At 33.5% G+C, this 21,400-nt stretch overlaps 1 protein-coding gene across 1 annotated transcript in view; it reads left to right on the top strand.

The window, feature by feature from the left end:
- The window catches only part of LOC110095853 (1,4-dihydroxy-2-naphthoyl-CoA thioesterase 1), a 41,497-nt gene extending 31,017 nt beyond the window's left edge, over positions 1-10,480 (top strand). The window contains exon 3 of the mRNA XM_020821561.2: positions 10,095-10,480. Within this exon, the coding sequence (XP_020677220.1) occupies positions 10,095-10,253 (159 nt within the window). The 3' untranslated portion in view covers positions 10,254-10,480. The remainder of the gene's footprint in view (positions 1-10,094) is intronic.
- Positions 10,481-21,400: the final 10,920 nt, after the last annotated feature.

Genomic DNA, 21,400 nt, shown 5'->3' with positions numbered 1-21,400 from the left:
TAATATACGATACAATGACCTTAGCTTTTAGTGATTTATATAATAGAATAGATTCTAAGGAGTTAGAATATATATATATATATATATATATATATATATATATAAAATTTAGCCTTCATTAAAGATGAAGAGAGAAGTCTACCCCCAGTGGAGTCGCTAGAGAAATATGTATAAATTTTAACATCCAAAATGCCATGTCACGCTAGATTTCCTTTAAATTTTTAATTTGGATTTTTTTAGTCAATCTACAATATAAAATTTAGCCTTCATTAAAGATGAAGAGAGAAGTCTACCCCCAGTGGAGTCGCTAGAGAAATATGTATAAATTTTAACATCCAAAATGCCATGTCACGCTAGATTTCCTTTAAATTTTTAATTTGGATTTTTTTAGTCAATCTACATAGGTTGGAATAATACCATTTTTAAGGATAGACTAATATTTCACTATCGATTTGGGAAGAGAAACTTTTCATTCATGATTGAATTGCATAGGGAATATTCAATTAGTTCCGACTGATAAAAGATACAATCACCTATCATTTTAATTATGAAATTAATCTAATATTTAAAACTTAGGTCCGCGTTCCACAAAAATGTTTCCTTACCTTAAAAAGAAATTAAGATAAGGTTTATTTTGTTCTAGGTTATAGACTACTTTTAGGGGCTAGCCCTTATAGTTAATTACATCTCCTAAAAGAATACTCTCGATTAGGTGAAGAATAAAAATTTCCAAAGGCATACTGATCTAAAGAAGTATATTGGCTTATAAGATTTATTGTATAAGCTTTATATTATAAATTTTCTAGTTGTCCTCAGAACTTAGATTTAGACTTTTTGAATTTTAAATGAATTGAATAGAAAAGTGCACATACTAAAGAGGTGTTTACAATTTGGAGTGAATTGACAGTTAACAATCCTAATACATAATCAACCCGCCGCAATGCATGATATGTTAAGTTCTATCCTAAGAGATCAAAGTATGAATTAGACTAAAATTTATGACTAAAGATGAGTAATTTTAAATTTAAGTTCAAATGGTACTAGTGAGAAGACTCACTAAGAACTCTAAATATTGTCTTATTTAATAAAAGCAATTTATTTATTTATTGGTTGATAATTTATAACAAACTCAAATTCTGCAGAATAGAAAGGTGGCCAGGCTCAACCATAACAAATTTAGATTTCTAAACCTACCATATATACAGATTCAAACATCTTTCTTATGATTTCCAAGTTTCAAGTCTTTTATGGAATTCTAAAATAAAGTATCCTTCAAAGGAAAATATATCATCTTTTGGAGCCCCATTTGTATATGTATATGCAGGTATATTTAAATCTTTTAAAACTCAAGATGTACAATTAGATTTATATACATTTTACTTTTAAAATGACTTATACATGCATACATCATTCCTAGGTACAATCTATTTTGACTTTTGCAAAAATTAAAGCAATATAAAAGCATATATACAAATTTGAAAGTGCAAAATAGTTGTGTAATAATCCAATGCTTCTAATGCAGTCCTTAAAGAACCTATGTGCACCAACATGAATTTAAAATGTATAACATTCATACTGTTGAAAATAAATAAATGTACTTTAAGCTACTCTCCAAGCAATGTACCTGACAAGCAAATTAAACCACCGACTTAGCCTAGAATAGAGTTGGTTGTCATAACAAATCATCTAAGTGTGTGTAGAAAGATTGTATGGCTTGGATAGTTCAGATTTTATTAGTTTAAAATTATCTTTAAATAAATTTGTTTGTTCAAGATCTTAAAGGGTGGTTTGAGTTATAGTTTTAATTATTTGGATTTTTTAAATTTATTTTAATGATGTTTTGATTGTTGAAGTCATTTTACTTTAAGTATTAAAAGTTGAACTTTTAAGTGATAGAAGTTGTTGATCAGTATGTCCTAGAGTAAAATATTTAATACTACCAATCCTCCAAAATTAGTATAGATTGATAGCATGGAGTTTTCCATTTTAATTATTTGTTTTGATCCTAAACCTTTCCGAGTCGATATACCTTAGCCCTTCTGAAAGGTAGAAAAAACATGGGTATATAAGTTATAATGTTTAGGTATTCTTATTAATAATTTTGAAATCAATTTAGTTTAATCAATTACTCAACCAGGCCCTCCTTAGGATACGTAGCCCGCATCCGAGGTAGTCTAGCCTAAAACACTTTGTTAATAAGAATGTTAGTTGCTTATTTAATGTAGTTTATTGATTTAATTTTATTGAATTAATGAGTTATTGAAGTTTGAATGATTTACTAATTTTTCATATTTTAATAAATATTTTAATAAATTTAATGTGGGGTATTTTACTTGTGAAAAATACTAGACCATAGATGAGTCCAATGACTTTGAGTTTACTGAATTTAAAATTTTCTTGAATTAGTTATAAATTTTACAAGTTTAGTGTATTTTATGTATTAAGTTTGAACCAAATGTTGACTTTTTTTATTTACGGTGAATTTTAAGTTTTTATGTTTTTCATAAATATTAGACCCAGAGATGAGTCAAATGTCTTTAAGTTAGTTATGAATTTAAAAAGTTTAATGTATTTTTGCATTTATTTAATTGTTTAGTTAGTGTTATTTTTTATATTGATCCAACTCCAAACCTCTTGAAAATTTTTCCAACTATCAGAAATGACCTTTAGGGATGATTTCAAGTGCTTAAAAATATTTTAATAATTTCTTATAAATTTTTAATTATTTATTTTAATTAAATATTGGATTTCTTGATTTTTAAGTTAGTTTTTATTTTGAATGAGTTTTAAGGTGGGCTTTTATTTTTCTCTATTAAAATTTTAATTCTGAGCATTTTGATATATTTTATGTAATTTTTTGAGTTAAAATAGATTTATTTTAAATTTTCAAAGATTCTAGGCCAATTATGTACATGAATTTTGAGTTCACTAAATGAAAGACAAAATGACCTCCAAATGCAATGAAATTTGAAACATAGGTAAATATATAATTGTGTTTCAAATCCACTGAATTTGTGCTCATCAAAGTCTCTATTGGTTGAGATATCAATCACTAAACCTAAACGTATATATTATTTTGGTGATTTATTTTGGGATCTAGACTCAATGAATTGAGTTGAAATCAGTGGCTAACTAACCCTTCAAAATAACATTGCAATCACACGAAAGATCAACACCTAATTCCCTATGGATTTTTGGTTATGAATTTTCAAATTCATAGATAAAATGATAAATCATAGATTTGGAAAATCAATTTTAACCTCTTAAACACCTTCAATTGAGTTGAAATTTTTTTGAGATGTGTTAAACATCTCCTAGAAACATTCCCTTCAATTTGGTCCCATGGTGACCTATACATTGTCATTCAAGAAATACCCCAGGGGATTTTTCTTGAATTATGGTTAATGCATTTCATACCATGACCTAAGATCATAGAGGTTTGATAGTACTCCTCAAGCTGAATCCATAGAGTCTAAGAACTTGCAATTTTGACAAGTAGAAGAGGAGCTATGATTTTTCAAAGATCCACTAATTTTCTTTGATTTTTAAAACCTATTTACCCAATTTGCCAGTCTTTTTCATACGGTGCGCTCTGATTGGATAAGTAATAATTGGCACACTAATAAGAATCCATGTGGGTTTGATATGAGCGGTTAGATCAAGATCGGACGGTCTCGATTCAAAGGTTCTATACCGCAGGACCGTCGAACGAAAACATATATGACGAAATCAGTACTGTCATTTGAAAGAATGGTCTTGATTTTGTATTCAACCCCGTTTTGATTTACTGACCGTATGTGTATTCCAGCCAAATTTCGGACAATGGCTAGACAATATCGAATGAAACTTCACAGGAAGTATCAGTAGATCAAGAACATTCAATTCAATGGTTTGATTTGTGTTGATTGAATGTTTGTTTCACGCTAGCCTGGACCTAGCTTAGACGTAGTTCGAGAGTGGAAGTTTACCTGAGATAGAGCTCCAATTCCCCTCAGCCTTGCTTTTGGCACGATCATCAGGATCCTTGGAACACTTCTAAAGAAATCTTGGCTCGAGGATGAGTAGATGGGAATTCGAACTTTCACTGTGAGAATGTCGCCAAAGCTCGCTCGAATCCTCTCTAGAACCTCATAGAGCTTGCTGGGAAGCAAAGGAAGGGACACTCTCACACTTAGGATGCTAAAAGAAATGAGAAATCCAATCCTTCTTTAGCAGATTTTGAACTATTTATAGAGTTTGGATTTGAACGGAGACGGGATGTCGGCTCAATTCATGGTGCCTCAGATCATTGGGTCAGCTCAGTGAGGCTTCATTTGGTTCAATAAATGATTCCTGAACCTTTGAGAGTTTATGTTTTGCTGGGTTGAAAGAATGGGCTCAACTCGTGAGTCATAAGGTGACGATAATCAAAATTGCAGCTAAACCTGACCACTTCACAAGGGCAGCTGAGGTGGAAGACCACCTGGAGCATTTTTGAACTCAATTCAGGTAACACCTATGCTCGGGCAGGTTAGTCATGCATGCAATGTTGATTTAGTTGCTTTAGGTGACTTTGGGCTAACCCAATATGTCAACTCCGGTTAGCCCAAATATTGGGTTGGCCAGGGAAAATGCAATGAGTCATATGGAATGCAATTAAAGTGCTAACTTAGGTTAATTGAGTCTTAGTTTAGATTGAGTCCATGTAATGGTCATTTTGACCACTTGGGTTAAGCCAAAGTGGCTAACCCAAGTGGACTCAATGCATGGGTCACCTAGAGTTAGTTCCTAGGGATCCTATGGATAGCACTTTAGGTTTAAATTAGTTTAATCAAGCCTTGGTCAATGAACATACAATAGATTTCATTGTATGCAAACTTTGTCAACCTTGGTTGACTTGGTTATCCAAGTTGACCCATGGGTTGATGTTTGTTTCAAACTATTCCAAATGAAGATTTAAGTTTGTTGGACACACTTCCCTGGGTTGGTAGTCTTTTTGTTGGAAATGCATGTTTAACCCTTAATGATGCATTTGGTCAACCTAGGTTGACTTGGTCAACAATGATGCATTTGGTCAACCTAATGATATATTCAAATCATTCTACATGATGCATTGCACACATTGGAAGAGGTTTCATGCAATGACAATTTTCAAATGCATGAGATGTAGCTTTTGGGTTCAATAGCTCCATATAGTCAACTTAGGATAACATAGTCAACCAAGGTTAATCATAGTTTGAGTTTTAGTTTAATGCATGCCAAATGGTGTTTTGAGCATATTTGTAGAAGGTTGCATAGTTTAATTTGATTGAGCTATGTTGAAGTTTCGGTAAAATTCAATTTTCAAAGTATAAAATTTTAGAGTTTTGTAGTCAACAAAGATTTAATGTTGTTATAACGTATTATGGAAATGATTATGATCATGATCAATGGGTTTGGAGAAGCCTTCAGGGTCAAAATCATAAGATGTCATGTTCAATGGCATATGTTATAAATATTTGAAGGTTTTGCGGCCTAGAAAAATGCTTTGAGTTTTAGGGTTTAGGGATCTTGAAATGCGTTCAAACTAATGTAGTTTATCCTTAGGGCATGTCTAATCAATATGTAACTGATAGATTAAGAATTTAAGGATATTTGGTTATGTTTCAGATACATGGAAATTTATCTAAAATATGCTATAGTCCAAGGAGTTTTGGATTTGACTCTGACATTGGATTTTGGAGTTTTGAATTGATCAAAGGGTTTAGTCAGTTGATTTGATTTTGACAATGGTTTAGGAGGATTTAAGATTTGAAATGCTCATATCAATGAAAGTCATTGATGATCATCAGTGATTGAAAAGGTAATGAGTTGACTATCACTAGAGACTGTCAACTAATGGATTTAAAAATTGATTTTGATTTAGATTTTGAAGTGTTTATATGAGGTCTATAATTGAGGAAATTTTAGGCTTTGGAATGATCATGCCACTGACAATCAAGGATAATTGTCAAGTGGCAGATGAAATGATCAAATGACAGTCAAGGGTGATTATCAAGTAATGGTTTCGATGGTCAATGATAAAATCACCATGCCAAAACACAGTGATGAGTTTAATTTAGATTTTAAAATGATGTAGGTCTAGAGAATTATGTTTGGTATAGAGGAGATTGACCTCATCCAAAAATGGGATCAACAACACTCAAAATGTATAATATACGACTTAATCCTTTAAATTATACTTTATGTGCTAGTTTAGGTAAGTTCTTTGTGTTCCTTTTGATACCTAAAGGCATAAAATTAACTTCAAATAATTTTAGGGCAATTTTGGAGATGTCAAAATGACCAAAACAGTGATAGACATATAATGACTCATTGGGCGAGTCTCTAAGCTTAATTGCTCTCTCTCAACTGATGTGAAAGGTGTCTGTGCTTCTTTAAAGTCCTAAGGAGCGTGAAAAGTTCAACTATAAGCAGGTAGCATGAAGTTTTCTTTCAACAAATCAAATTTCTTCTCTCCTTACTACCATTAACAATCTGTTGTTCAAGTCTTCCATCCTTGTATAAAATCTTAGTGCCCACTGCTTAAATGGTAACGTTTCAAACTCACTCTACAGGAGTCCTACGAACTTGCCTAAGTTTAAGTGGACTCTAGCCTCGCTTTAGGCCGGTGGCGCTCGGCCTCTGAAAATTACTCTCTCACTGGTCTAAAATGAATCCTCTTAACTTTACATCGACCGCTAATGGGCTTAGCCAAAGCTGAGTCGACGCCACTTCCAGAATGAGAGTCATTGCTTTAGCGACTGCACCACTGTTGCAAGGGAAGCAAACTTTCCTGATATGCCTCACAGAGAGGCACGCGATTGGAACTTGATGACCGGGCCACCCTGCTTCATGACTTTATGCAACTCTAATTTCTCGGTCTCCTTCGGTTTTGGCATAGCTAACCCACTTTGCTCCAAACCAAGAAGCCCATTCGCTTTTATGATTGCCACCTTCTTCTTGCTGTCATGCAAACTAAAATTCTTCTCCTTGCCCTCTAATTTACCTCTTGAGGATGGCCTGCTTCGACTTTTTGAGCTTGTATATGCAAGCTTAGAGGAATTTAGCTTAACCATCCTAAGCGAGTAAATTGCCAATTATAGGGAGTTGAACGAATAAAATGAGGGTGCTCTGTACTCACCTGCTACTACTTATAGATGAAGCTAGTGCAACGGTAAATTTAGAGTATTGATGAGGAATGTGCATGACACCCGAGGCTATAGTAATGATAGTGCAGTAATTTTCACTTACTCTCTTTTTATTTTTTTAAGTCAAAAACAATTAATGCTTGTCTTTAATTCAATTATCTTTTTTCGCAATTCATTTTTTAAAGGGTCAAGTAATCAGGGAGCTACATGTATACTTGTACATATCAATGTTGGTAACCCACAAGTACCTAGGTTTTTGTCAAAAAACTCGTCCTAAGTGGTTCTATTACTAAAGATGCACTTTTCTCTGCAGGTCCTGTTCACCTACAACTATCTACAATTAAGTTCATTCACTTGCCACCAACATTCTTGATCTAGCTATGGGAAGCAACAATCATAGCTATGATTTTGTTAATTGTGTCAATCATTTATTCGTAACTATTTTTGTTCGCGGGGACTCAGCTTGATGCCTAGAGGCCCAAATGTTGTCTTTAAGGACTCATTGAAAGTTAGAGGAGGTTGTAAGATCTCAATGAATTGCCCCTAAGGCACAATAAGACGATAACATTACAATCACTTAATGCGGAAGCTAGTACACTTATCAAAAGTTATAAAGATGGTGATGATAGTCTAATCAATACAGCGTAATATCAATCACATATTTTCAATCAAGCAGTTATAATATAAAATAAAATGCGAAAAAATAAAGTACATAAAGTAAAAATTAGAATGAGTACACTAGATTTATAGTGGTTCGGTTAAATCATAACCTAAGTTCACTCCCCGGAGTCCTCTCCGGGTATTGCACTATAATTATAGTGTCTCTCTTTTAGCCCCCACAGCTAGGTGGTGAAGCTCTTACAAAATATCTTCCATCAATCCGCAGTGGCAGAGGATCATAATCCTTTCAGAGGAAGAAAACCTTGAATCCTTTTCCTCCCTCCTTGAGATGACAGAGAACCTGATTCTTTTCACTGGCAGAGAACCTTGAATCCCTTTCACCCTTCCTAGTGCGGCGGTATAGCGGGGTCCTTTGACACAAAAGAGATCTTATTCTCAAAACTTCCCTCTAGACAAATATTTACACATGGAGGAACTCAGGTGCAAGATCGTCGGAGGAACTGTGTAGAACTCTCTCTTACACTCCCTTTAAACCCACAAGGATTTTCTCCCTTTCTCACAAACCTCGCCCTTTCTCTCTAGCTTAAGGCTCTCTCTTCAAGCTTTTTCTAGAAGAAATTAACTTAATGAATGCCAAAAAGACTCTTACAAAGTCTTATGAGAAAGCTTAAATAGAGGACTTGAAAAAATCCTAAAAATTTAATTCAGTCATGAAAGATCGTATAGTACGTTCGTAGGATCGTTTAATATGATGTGCAGAATTTGACTTGTTAGTACTAGACAATCATCAGTACAAATGACCAGTCGTACAGTATGATTAGTTCAATTTTACCTGTTAGTGTTGTACGATCACCAGTACGAATGACCAATCATACAATACGATTAGTTCAATCGAGATGCAGTTCATTCAGGACGAATCATGGAACGACGAAATATCATCTCTTTTTATCATATAGTACAATTAAAATATTAAAATTAAGCAGATTCAATTGATTAATCACAAGATTAAATTAGACAATATTTTAAATGTCGGAAAATATGATTAGTTTCGTACAGTACGAATAGAATAACATTTCAATTTTAAATTTTTTGCTTAATTTAATGAACGGTGAGATTTCTAATTATAACAGATCGTCCAGTACGATGTGTTGTTCGTACTGTACAAATAGTTATATTTTAAAATTATTTTTGATCTTGTGTGTATCTGCACGGTCAAAATAATCTATTGTACCTCATCTTGAGCGCTTATTATTCAAATAACAGTGCATATTGTACCTGAAATGTTAGTTAACTCACAAAAAAATATGGACTGCAAATACTAGGAGAAATAAATAGACAATCAATAATATTTGTTATCATTAAAATCTTAAACTCAGGAGCCCGAGTTGCAACACTCATCTCTACATTCAGAGGATGCCCTCATAGACTCACCCTATATGTTGGATCCTGAAGACTCACTTAAGATGCTCGCACTCGAAGAGTAACCCAGTGTACTAGTCTGAGACAGAGATCCACATGTACATTCTCTAGCTCATTCACCTGGCAGTATCAGTTTGTAATAGTCAAATCACGTGCTACTTTTTTTATTTTTTCTTAAGTGTAGCCTTCCCTTTAGCTTCATGTTATTGGGGGTGTTTTCTAAAGTAAAAGGTGAAGAGACCTTATGGAGCTCATTTTGTTGGAAATATTTCTAAAATTCTAATGTTTTGCACTATTTTCGCATACTCATTCAGACCTCGTATAGTTTTCTAGTTCCAGCACATCAATCATCAGTTAGTAGTATATATATATATATATTATTTATCTGTTAGTAGTATATGGTGTCACCCGTAGACAAATTTTGATTGAACAACCGCAATCCAAATCTTTGACTTTGTTCCATTGCCTTGAGATAACTTCCAAGTCTTGGGCATTCGTCATACATTTAGAGATAAGCAAAATTGGTTGAATTCTAATTAATTCTATAATGTTGAATGCTTCGTAGCACCGAATTTAGTCTCCACTTATAAAAGGGGTGTTATTGATCAAATAAAGGTCGCAGGAGATCATTTCTCCTATTCCGTTAGCTCATGCTATTGCACCCTTCTCCTTTCAGTGTGTTTCAACAGAATACTTTGTTAACTAATTCTTCAAGAGAATTTCAGAACTAGATCATCTATTTCTTTAGTTTGCATTATTGTTTTGATTTATTTCTCCTGTAAAGTAGTGATTATTCATTCTGATTTTTAAATTTCTTTAAAAAAAAATTTTACTGATTGGCTGGATTACTTAAATTACATTCTAGTGACAACTCAAACGATGAGCATTTTCTTGCCCATTGTGAAGGTATGGGAAGTGCAACTATGGAAGATCGACCCTTACATCTCAGGTGACAAGAAAAGGCTATTGCTATCAACGTCTAGGGTTACACTGCTAAGTAACTTACCATCATTCAAGGAGATGAAAGGCTTTGAAGATACTGTGAAGAAGTATGCTAAGCTGTGAGATGATTTGACAGAACTGTTCTGTTCTGTATCACATATTTGTTTATGATTATGACTGCATGTTAGCTAGCCTATGAATCTGTGTCAAGTAACGGATTTCAACTGAAATCCCGTTTGTACATCTAGTAGTATACATACCTTCAAGGTTAAGAGAATGTACACCACTTTTCCTTTACGAGTAGAGGGCGTTAAAATGCAGCAGGCGATGATCATCTAGTTTTTTTTCAACTGCACCATCGTCGTTTTAATATTTATCAGATTATGTAGTCTATTTCGTATGTGCTATCTTTCAGCTTAAGTTGAACGGGCAAGGCATTTAAACATCACTAAAAATGCTGGCAATTAACAGAGATGCTGAAGCAACATGTTCTCACCATAAAGGCACTATCAGGAGGCATGATTTTTTAAAATTTCAACAAAATGTATTTACATGCATATTTCTCATTTTAGTACAATAAAGATAAATAATGCATTCATAAAATTGATAGATAAAATTATTATCAAAGAATTTGCAAAAATGTTAAATGACTAGAACTTATGTAAAATATTCAATACAAACATTGGTTTAATATTTCGAAGTGGCATGTAGCGGAACAAATGGAGAGAGAATGGGATTAATGATTGTTAGATTTAAATGTGTTTGTGGGTCAGACAGATTTAACTAGCAAGTCTATTTTATGAGTGAATGGACTGGAAACTTATGAATGGATGGCAAAAAGAGAGGGAGATAAAGGACTAAAGAACTAGAAGATTACAGAGAATCTCCAGAAAAGTCAAGAACGACGATGAATTTCAGAATAATATAAAATTCATTATAATTATTCTTAAACCCATACAAAAGTACTCATCGCAACTTATTTATATAGTTCATAGGGATATAGGAAAGATTACTTTTAAAAAAATTAAAAATAAAATGCTACACTAAATATTCGTATAATACTATAAAAATTATCCTCTTCGACTTAAAAAAACTAAAAACACAATGCTACACTAAACATTCGTATAATACTATACAAATTAACCAAGCATGTTATCCCTCGGTGAATTTAGTGGTGCTTAGCTGGTGAGAAAGCTTGGGTGAGTGTTGAGATTAGAGGACATGCAACTTGTAGGCTTGCTGATATTGCTAGCGATATGTTCGAGAGATATTGAATCGTGTAAGATGATGTAAGTGAGTTGTCTTTGTGGGACGGGAGAGGTTTCAAGTTGGATGGTCATGATAAGATGAATTGAGGGTCCCGTGAATAGGCGTCTTTCTATTGCTATGCTTAGTGAGGTTGTATGAGAATGACCAATCACTTAATATAGAAGTCTAGGTACATGGTAGGTGCTAAGTTTAGCTTGATGAGGAATCTACGATTCACCCCATAGGAGAGTGAGCTCCTTAGAAGGTATGGGCGAGTAGAGCTTGTTGTTCATGTTGTGCTATTTCTCCTGAGGCATCTATGCGAGTAATGCCTCCTGGATCATTATGTGTGCTCCTAGTGTCAGCCTCCACTGAGAACAAATTCCTTAGTTATGACAATGGGTGTAAACGAGTCGAGTTGAGTCGAGTATCTGCCTTATCAAGCCTGACTAGTTTAACCCTTAATTAGCTCGAATTCAAACTCGAGCTCGAGCTCGATCAGTGGAATCGAGCTTGACTCATTTAAAAAAATACCAAGCTCGAGCTCGACTCGAAAACTCAAGCTCGATATCGTTTGAAAAACTCGTTAATGCATTGGATCATCAAATTAGTTGTAGAAGAAATCAATATATAGCGAGTAATCATCTTTCTTAAAAAATTTAATTTAAAAATTTGATGAATATAAAGTGAAATTTTTATGTAATTTATTGCAATAAAAACTTGATTAATATAAAAATAGAGCATCATATAATTGTTAGATCAAATTGCATATCATCACATCATTACAAAAAAAAATAATTAGAATTCCCTTTAAGAAGTTTCATGATAGAGCATAAATAAAGAACTCAACAAAAGATAGAACTATTTTTTCCTTCTTTGCCAGATATTTCATATTCTTCAAACTCTTCCATCTCTACTCTCTAGTATCAATTAATTTAATGCAAACCCGAAAAAATTAAGATGAAAGCTAAATAATAATTATTTTAGAGAAGGGATCAAAACACAAGATATAACTAATCAAAGTGTAAAATGCATTTGAACAGCTACAATATTATTTTAGAAAATTTACTCAGAATTGTGCAAACTGGAGCAGGTTGACATGCAGGAAAAAAAATAACCAGTTAATGCATTGGATCATTTTCAAGAACTATGCAGAAGAAACTCTTTAGTCATATAATCAAACTAACAGAATTAAAACAATATCAGAATCTGCACTAAGGTACCCAAGCAATTGAAACATATACTACATATCAATAAGGCTTTGTCTAGTTTCTCGGTAAACACTTTCAAGAAATTTGAGAGGCAACAAAAGCTGGAGGATGAGCCAATTCACCATTACCTGAGCAATGCAGCAACATCCCAAACGCATAATTTTCAAAAACAGAATGGACATGTGTTACGAAGACTAGAATAAATTTATAGATATTATCCCAATTAGAAGTGAATGCACACAGAATGCACAATCACTTGCAAAAAGATTGTTACATAATGGGTGTGATGCTAAAAATTTCAGATGGATCGTATGGGTAATGAAACACATGCAATATGAAAGCAATTTATTAAAGCTTAGGTGTTTGGTTTTCCCAAAATTGGATGGTTTAGGAGTTTCCTGGAACCACAAAAAGTAGAAGACCTCCATCGAAGTTAATTTTTGTTTAAACATAGATCTAATTTACAAGTAGCAATAAAGACATCCGAAGATTAAAGAATTAAAAAAAGGTTATAACAATAGTGCACATACAAAACTATTCTTGAAAGTAGTAGAGTAAGTAAAGGGAGGTAGGTATCACCTATAGAAATCACAGTACACTAGATATATCCTCTACATCAGAAAAATCAACATGATCTGAAAACAACTGATATTATTCATAGCAGCTGATGCAAAGGGATTGTAATTACAACAAAGGAGTATATATATTATGACCTCAAATTTTCTCAAATAATCGGTAAGACAATCTCAACCTCATCCTCTTCCTCCTACAAAAGCAATGATAATTGAATGTTCATATGTATGTGTTTGGGATACCTAACAAATGTGTTGTATCATGTGTGTACCATTATTACCTTAAACCTTCCTTTCAGGCCATAGTGGTAGCTAACCCAATTGGGGCCACATAGAAGAGCTTGCATAGTGTCGACCCATAATTTTGATCGATATGCATCAACTACTCTTCCTCTAGCACTAAATGTGGACTCTAAAGCTACTATACTGATAGGGATGGATAAAATATCAACAATCATTCTTGAAAGTATGCAATATTTGGCTTGATTGTTTTTCCATCATGGAATCACATCGAACTTCTGCCCTTCACTACAAAGTCTTAAGCCATCTTCCAAGTAGTTGTCTAAATTTGATTTTATAGGTCTTGTGCTTATTTTGGATGAAACATATGAGGTGAAATCATACCAACCACTATATTTTTTAGAGTTAGATAAATGGTTTGCACTTTGCTATGATCTGTTTGCGCTCCTTGAACTTCCTCCTGCAATACCGCTATTACCATCAATTTGTGCTTCAGAACTTACAACATATTCCTCATACATTTCGTAGAGTAGACTTCTTACATGATGCACGTTCCTCAGCCTTTTGATGACCCAATTAGGAAACACTACAGAAAAATCAGTGATTACCAGCGGTAATTCCGGTGATTGCCAGCTGTAATTCCGGTGGTCCAATAATCCCCAGAATTACCGACGGTTAAACCGGATGTGTGGCGGCCGGTATTAACCAGCGGTGTTTAATAATAAACCTCCGGAAGTGTCGATGGTAAAATAACCCCCGGTTAGGATACCGGTTTTGCTATTTTCACGTCACCTTTACTGGCGGCTAAGCCGCCGGTTTTAAGTATTTTTTCCCCGGTGGTAGAAACTGCCAGATAATTGCCAAAAATTAACATAAAATTAGCCAAACCAACCCTTCCTCCTCATTTGTTTGTGTATCATTTTCCTCCGGACGCTTGTGTTCGCGCTCGCCTCACTCTGCCTCCAAAACCCATCGAGCACTCTGGCAACGCCCTGAAGGTTTGAATTGTTTCTTTTAATAAACTTTTTAATGTTAATGTGTCATACTTTAAAACTGTAGGAGAGAGTTATGGAGCATAGGTTGCGACGTGATGCTAATGTTTCGCAAAATCAATTTGGATTCATCCAAGGTAGGTCTACTATGGAAGCTATACATTTTTTTTAGTGTGTTTGATGGAGAAGTATATAGAGAATAAGGAGGATTTACACATGATATCTATTGATTTAGAGAAAGTATATGATAAAGTTTCAAGAGAAGCGCTATGGAGAGTTATAAAAAAAAAGGGGTTAATAATGTTTATATTCAAATCTTTAAGGATATGTATGCAAGAGTTATTACTTGTGCTCAGACAGAAGGTGGTGTGACTAAATATTTTTCTACTTTAGTTGTATTACGTAAAGGATCAACCTTAAGTCCATATTCTTTTTCTTTAGTCATGAATGTTCTCACTAGAAATTTGCAAGAGATTATACCATGGTGTATACTTTTTGTTGAAGATATTCTTCTTGTTGAAAAGATGAGAGAGAGGAAGTTGAAGGCAAACTTGAATTATTGAGGATAACCAAAAAGTCTAAAGGCTTTCGTTTGAGTATATGTAAAACTAAATATATGGAGTGTAGTTTTAGTAATAATAGTTATTGTGGAGGGACTTGAGTGATCAAGTCATTAATAAGAGTATATATTTTAAGTATGTTTGGTCTATTATTTTGAGTGATGGTGAAATAGATAGGATTATTATTAGTAGAATTCATGTTGGTTGGTTAAAGTGGAGGAATGTTTTAGACTTGTTGTGTGATAGAAAAGTCCCCCTTAAACTTAAGGAAAAATTCAATAAGATGGTGGTTAAACCTGCAATGCTTTATGGTGCAGAATGCTGTCCATTAAAAGAGAAGCATAATATTGACTTAAAACAAACACATAAAACAGTTGTCTTATGATAACCCGATTAGAGAGTAAATGATATTTCTTTCTTAGATTTAAACGAGATTTAAGGCTGCATATCTTCTAATAATTGATTTCACAACTATGTGGGAAACATTTGCTTTAACATCCAAATGACTATCCAAGAAGAGTGATATTGGATGTATAACAGATTGTTACCGGCTCGAAGATGATTAAAAGATGAATTTATGTAAGAGTTGAGACTTTTATTCAAGTTGCATCTCAACTACCTTACTTTAAGTTTGATGTAATGTTTAGATGTCAATGTTCGAAGCACAAAAATTAAACATTCCTTAAGCCCAATGATGTAAAGGCTGATTTATATCGTAGGAATTTGTTTAAACTAAGATGCAAGTGGAGCTGCGATCATATAGAGATAAAAATCAGAAGAAGAAAGAGTAAGAGCCGACACATGAATCACAAGGTAACGAGGACATGGAGGATGATTAGTGTTGTTATTTGTTTGATGAATTTTTTGGTGTACTCTGAACATCTTATTATGGATTTCATATGTTATGTTTATTATAAAACATATGCATTTCTCTTTGTTTAAACATTTGTTTCTGCTTATTGTGGATTTTGATTTGTTGATTGTCTTTTGCTATTGAATGTTATATGTTGATTTTGGACTCCTTTTATATGGGTTGATTATAGTGGCCTGTTACCCTTATATGTCATATATGTTTTGAATTTTATGTAGGTATTGGGGAAATTGGAGTAAATAGAGGGGGGGGGGGGGCCCTTATATGTCATATATGTTTTGAATTTTATGTAGGTATTGGGGAAATTGGAGTAAATAGAGGGGGGGGGGGGGGGGGGTGTGGAAATTTTTTTTTGAAAATGTTATAGGTTTTTGGCGGCTAACCGACGGGTTGGCTGCCGAAAACATTAATACTGCACGCTTATTTTAACTGCCAGAATTTTAATATAGCAGCTGGTAAATAACGGCGCTAAACCAGCAATTAACCGGTGGTCAACCAGCGGCTGGGCCATCGGTAAAATCGGCGTTTGAGATGTTCGATAACCCGTCGGTTATTAACCTGCGTTCAACCGATGGTAATTACTGGCTGTGTTTGCCGCCGGAAAGCTGTCGTAAAGATTAATTGCCAAAAATTGACCGTCGCAATTTATTTCCTACGCGATTTATATCGGTAGTTAAAAAACCGCTGGAAAACCACCTAAAATTTATGATAACCACCGGTAATTCGCAATTTTCCTGTAGTGAAAGTAGATGTATTAGAATTAGATTATATTAAGAAAGGTAGAGATAGAAATTAAAAAATATCATTAGAAAATATGAGAAATAAATTTTCTATTTTTGATTTCAAAAAAGATTTTACTCTTACGAGGACAAAATGATAAAAAAAGGATTCATGTAGCCAACCCCACGTAGTGGTGGGATAAAGGCTGGATGTTCTTGATTTTAACTACAGAATAACTTTTTAATATTAATCAAAATTTAAGTAATTTAATATTTAAATTAACTTATATAATTTATTTTGAGACTGATGCAATTGAGTTTATAATATTAATATCTTAATTTATTTAGAAATGTTTTATTGAAAATTGATCATATAATTTATTTATTTAATGAAAATTAAAGTGCTCAATTAAATGAAAATAAATAATAAGAAAGAACACACCATATTTTATAGTTGTTCGATCAACTTGACCTACGTCCACTCCCCGGAGCCTCTCCTCCAAATATTGCATTAAACTCAATGTCTCTCCTTTTGCCCCCATAGCAAGGTGGAGAAGCCCGTACAAAAACGCATTTCCACGGACCTCGGTGAGGTAGAGAACCTAACTGCTTTTGCTTCCTCCTAAAGCAGGTAGTGAACCAAACTCATTTCTCTTCCTCCTGAAGTAGACAAAGAACCATGATCAGTTATTGAAGTAGAACTCTCTCAAACCTCCAAGGAACTAGGGACGATGACTGAAGAAGATGACTCAGATTCTTTCTTGGAGCAACCTTTGTGAAATCCCTCACAAACTCCCCCTCAAAAGATCCTCTCTCTCTCTCTCTCTCTCTCTCTCTCTCTCTCTCTCTCTCTCTTCCTTGCTCTCCCTCTCCTCTTGGCTATCTCAGGTCAGGACAATAGTAAAAGATTTTCTCTTGAGAAAATAAGAGATCTTTTAAACAAGGGCTCCAATTTTGCCCTAATTTGCTACTAATCGTCAAATATCATCTAGGAAGATCGACCGATCGTCATGTACGATCAGTTCAAATCATCGAATATCATCTAGACCATCGCCTTGGATAGATCTCTAGAGGATGAAAAAGTAACTTTATCATCCCGAATGATTTCATGATCGTCCGGGCCAATTAGTACAAAACGTCACATATAATCCAGAACATCGCCCTGGATGGATGTTTAGACAATGAAAAATAACTTGATTATCCAGGTCGATCTCACGATTGTCCGGAATGATTAATACAAAACATCACATATCTTCCAGAACATCACCTTGGATGAAGCCAGTCCAATTATAGATCACCCAAGAAGAACTAAGGTTTATTTAATTGATCATCCCGGATGATCCTGCGATCATCCAGGATGATATGGTCAAGCAATTAAACATTAATTGCTTTCCTTAATTACCAAACAAATGTTTGCATAATTATTGTGCATCGTCCAGGACGATGTCCTAGATGATGTCCAAAAAATAAAAAATGCCTAAAAGGTTATGGTGGCTGATTCTTTCCGATTTGATCCTATCATCCCGGACGATGATAATATCGTCCAGGGCGATTTGCTTAATTGCGGCTACGTTAACCAGGATGCCCTAATTAGGGTTTTAATTTTTAACTGATCATCCAGGACAATTTGGAATCATCCAAAATGATATGATCGAAAACATAAAACTCTAAAATAATCAAAAAATTTCCCCTAAGTGTGTGTGTGTGCGTGCAAGATTACTTAGCATCACGACCCACATTGTTACAATGGACTCAAGAAAAGATGAAAGACACTTGACGAATATTACAAATTGACTCAATCCTAATCTACCCAATCTTGAGCTAGTTTGATTTACAATTTGATCTTTTAGACCTGAAATATTAGTAGGAAAGGTAGTCATAGAAAAATTGAAGTAACAAAATTTTTTGCTATCATCAAAATTATAATTCCTGAAACTAGATTCGCGACAATCTCCCTCTTTTTGATGATGACAAATAATTAAAACTAAATAAAATATGAATATAAGTAAAATAATATGATGAAAATAACTCAAACACTTCCCTTTACTCCCCCTTTTGACATCACAAAAAGGAGGAGCAAACGAAAAGAAAAGTAGAATAGAAGACGAAAAAGAAGAACAAAAAAAAAAGATTGTTTTTTTTTTATCAAAGCATGAATATGATAAAGTCTCAATATGATTGATTTAAAAATTTGTAAGAATCAATGAGTTAACATCATTGAAATCCAAAAAAAGATAGAATAGTCGATAATGTTAGTCCTAGCTCAAACTTCTCTCATGGTAAAAACATTTGAAAGAAAAAAAAAACTAACTCAGAAAAATTAATTGGATAAGAAAAAGAGATCCGTTCAAAACTTGGTTCAAGAAAAATATCTTATAAAATAATATACCAAAGTAATTTGTCACAATCATAAAATTCAAAATCAAGCATTTAAAAATATCAAGTGACACATGAATTCTTCTAAGATCTAAAAATTTGAAAGAGAAGGAAGCTTGCCTTTTGTGGGCTCATTTTATACCTCTTGTCAAAAGATTGGCACACTTTATGTATCTTTTGATTTTTGATAAACTTTGTGTTTCTTTCATTTTTTTTTTTGCGGTCATTACGCATCTTTTCATTTTTTCTTCTTTTTAGGGCTCATTTTATGCCCTTTTTATTTTTTGCAAGCTAGATCCCTTTTCAAAACTCTTAAATACTCTCAGTTGTGAGCATATCTTCCAGATATTAAAAAAAAACTCACTCACTCTCTAATATAAGGAAGAATAAGACATAAAACATAATCAAATTCATATGATAAATACAACGATAAGATTATGACAATTTTAAAAATAATATAAAGACTTTGAACATTATATATATAAGATAGATTACTGTAGCAAGATAAAAAAAATTATAATCGCAAAGTCCAGTTGTTAATTTGAGATAGACTTTTATTTAGAAAAGAAAATTACACTGCTAAAAGAGGTTAAAGGAAGGAGAACAATCAGTGGTGTTTTTCCCTTTAACTGATTTAGAGATATTAGATATTGACTATAATTTTTTTAAAAATAAAAATAAGACATAAAATAACATTTCAGCAGTGATCACAAAGAAAAAAGAAAAACTAAAGTAATAGAAAAATAAAAGACACGAAAAATAATAGCAAGTAAAAAGTGAAATAAATAAATCTGAAACAAATAAACTAGAAAAAAAAAACAACAATAAGTAACAAAACATAAAATTCAAAATTTAGAAATATCAAGTTCTTGCATTTTTGTCAATCGCACCCAATATGGTCCTTAAGATACTGAATGTGTCAAAAGCCAATGGTTTAGTAAAGATGTCAGCCAGTTGATTCTCAGTTTTCACATGGTGTAACTCAACGCCTCCTCTGGTCACATGGTCTCTAATAAAGTGATGCCTTATGACAATGTGTTTGGTCCTTGAATATTGGATAAGATTCTTAGAGACGCAGATTGCACTAATGTTATCACAAAGGATTGAAATCCTTCCTATAAGTAATCTTAAATCCAGATTTCGTTACTTCAACCAAAGTACTTGAGCCATACAACTCCGTAAGGTAATCTACTCAACTTCAACAGTGGAAAGTGCAATAAAGTTTTATTTTTTACTAGACCAGGAGACTAAAGATTATCTTATGAATTGACAAGTCCTAGAAGTGATCTTTCTATCCACCTTACATCCTACAAAATCAAAATCAGAATATCTAATATTCTCAAAAGAAGTGTTGTGCATAGGATATCAACTTCTTAAGTTTTTGGTCCCCAAAAGATATATAAGAATTCTCTTAACTACAATCAGGTGGGTCTCTTTAGGATCGGCTTGAAATCTAGCACAGAGATAAACCCTAAACATTATATCAGGTCGGCTAGCAGTCAGGTAAAGTAAAGATCCAATCATCCAGCTATACTTCTTTTGATCAATAGATTTTTCATTTGAGTCCTTATCCAACTGAACATTGGAGGTCATGGAGTATTTATTGGGTTGGGTTTATCCATTTCATATTTCTTCAAGATATCATTTATATACTTTGATTGATTTAGAAAGATTCCATCATTTAATTATCTTATGATAAACCCCAAAAAGTAGGATAACTCTCTCATCATACTCATCTCAAACTCCTTACTCATTATTTTTAAAAAATCATCATACAGCTTTCTATTAGAAGATCCAAAAAATATATTATATACATTGATCTAAATAATGAGTAACTCATCTCCTACTTTTCTTAGAAAAAGGGTGGTGTCTACGCTCCCCTTAACAAACTCTCTCTCTAGTAAGAATGTGCTAAGCGTCTCATACCAAGCTTTGGTTGCCTATTTTAATCCATATAAGTCCTTTTTTTAATTTGAAACATGATTTTGAAATTGGGAACTCTCAAATCCTAGGGGTTGCTTTACAAACACATCCTCTTTTATTACCCCATTTAAGAAGGCACTCTTGACGTCCATTTGGAAAAGCTTAAATCCCTTATAACAAGTAAAGGCTAGTAGCATTCTAATGGCATCCAATCTAGCTACAGGGACAAAGGTCTCCTCAAAATTAATCCCTTTTATTTGGTTGTACCACATAGCCACCAATCTCGCCTTATTCCTAACCACCACACTAGATTCATTCATCTTATTCTTAAAGATCCATTTGTTTCCAACTATACTTTGTCCCTTTAGTCTTTCTATAAGCTCCCAAACATTATTCTTAATAAATTGGTTTAATTCCTTTTGCATGGCTAAGATCTAAAAATCATTAGACAAGACTTCATTAATGTTGGTGGGTTAAGTCATTGAGATAAAGGAAGAGCAGTTCACTTCTTTCCTAAGTCCATGCCTAGTTCTAACACCTTCAGAAGGGTCTCATAAG

This window comes from Dendrobium catenatum, unplaced genomic scaffold (genome assembly GCF_001605985.2).
Source record: "Dendrobium catenatum unplaced genomic scaffold, ASM160598v2 fragScaff_scaffold_1320, whole genome shotgun sequence".
NCBI classification, from domain to species: Eukaryota; Viridiplantae; Streptophyta; class Magnoliopsida; order Asparagales; family Orchidaceae; genus Dendrobium; species Dendrobium catenatum.
The sequence above is the reverse complement of the archived record's forward strand: the minus strand, read 5'-3'. Positions and strand labels throughout refer to the sequence as shown.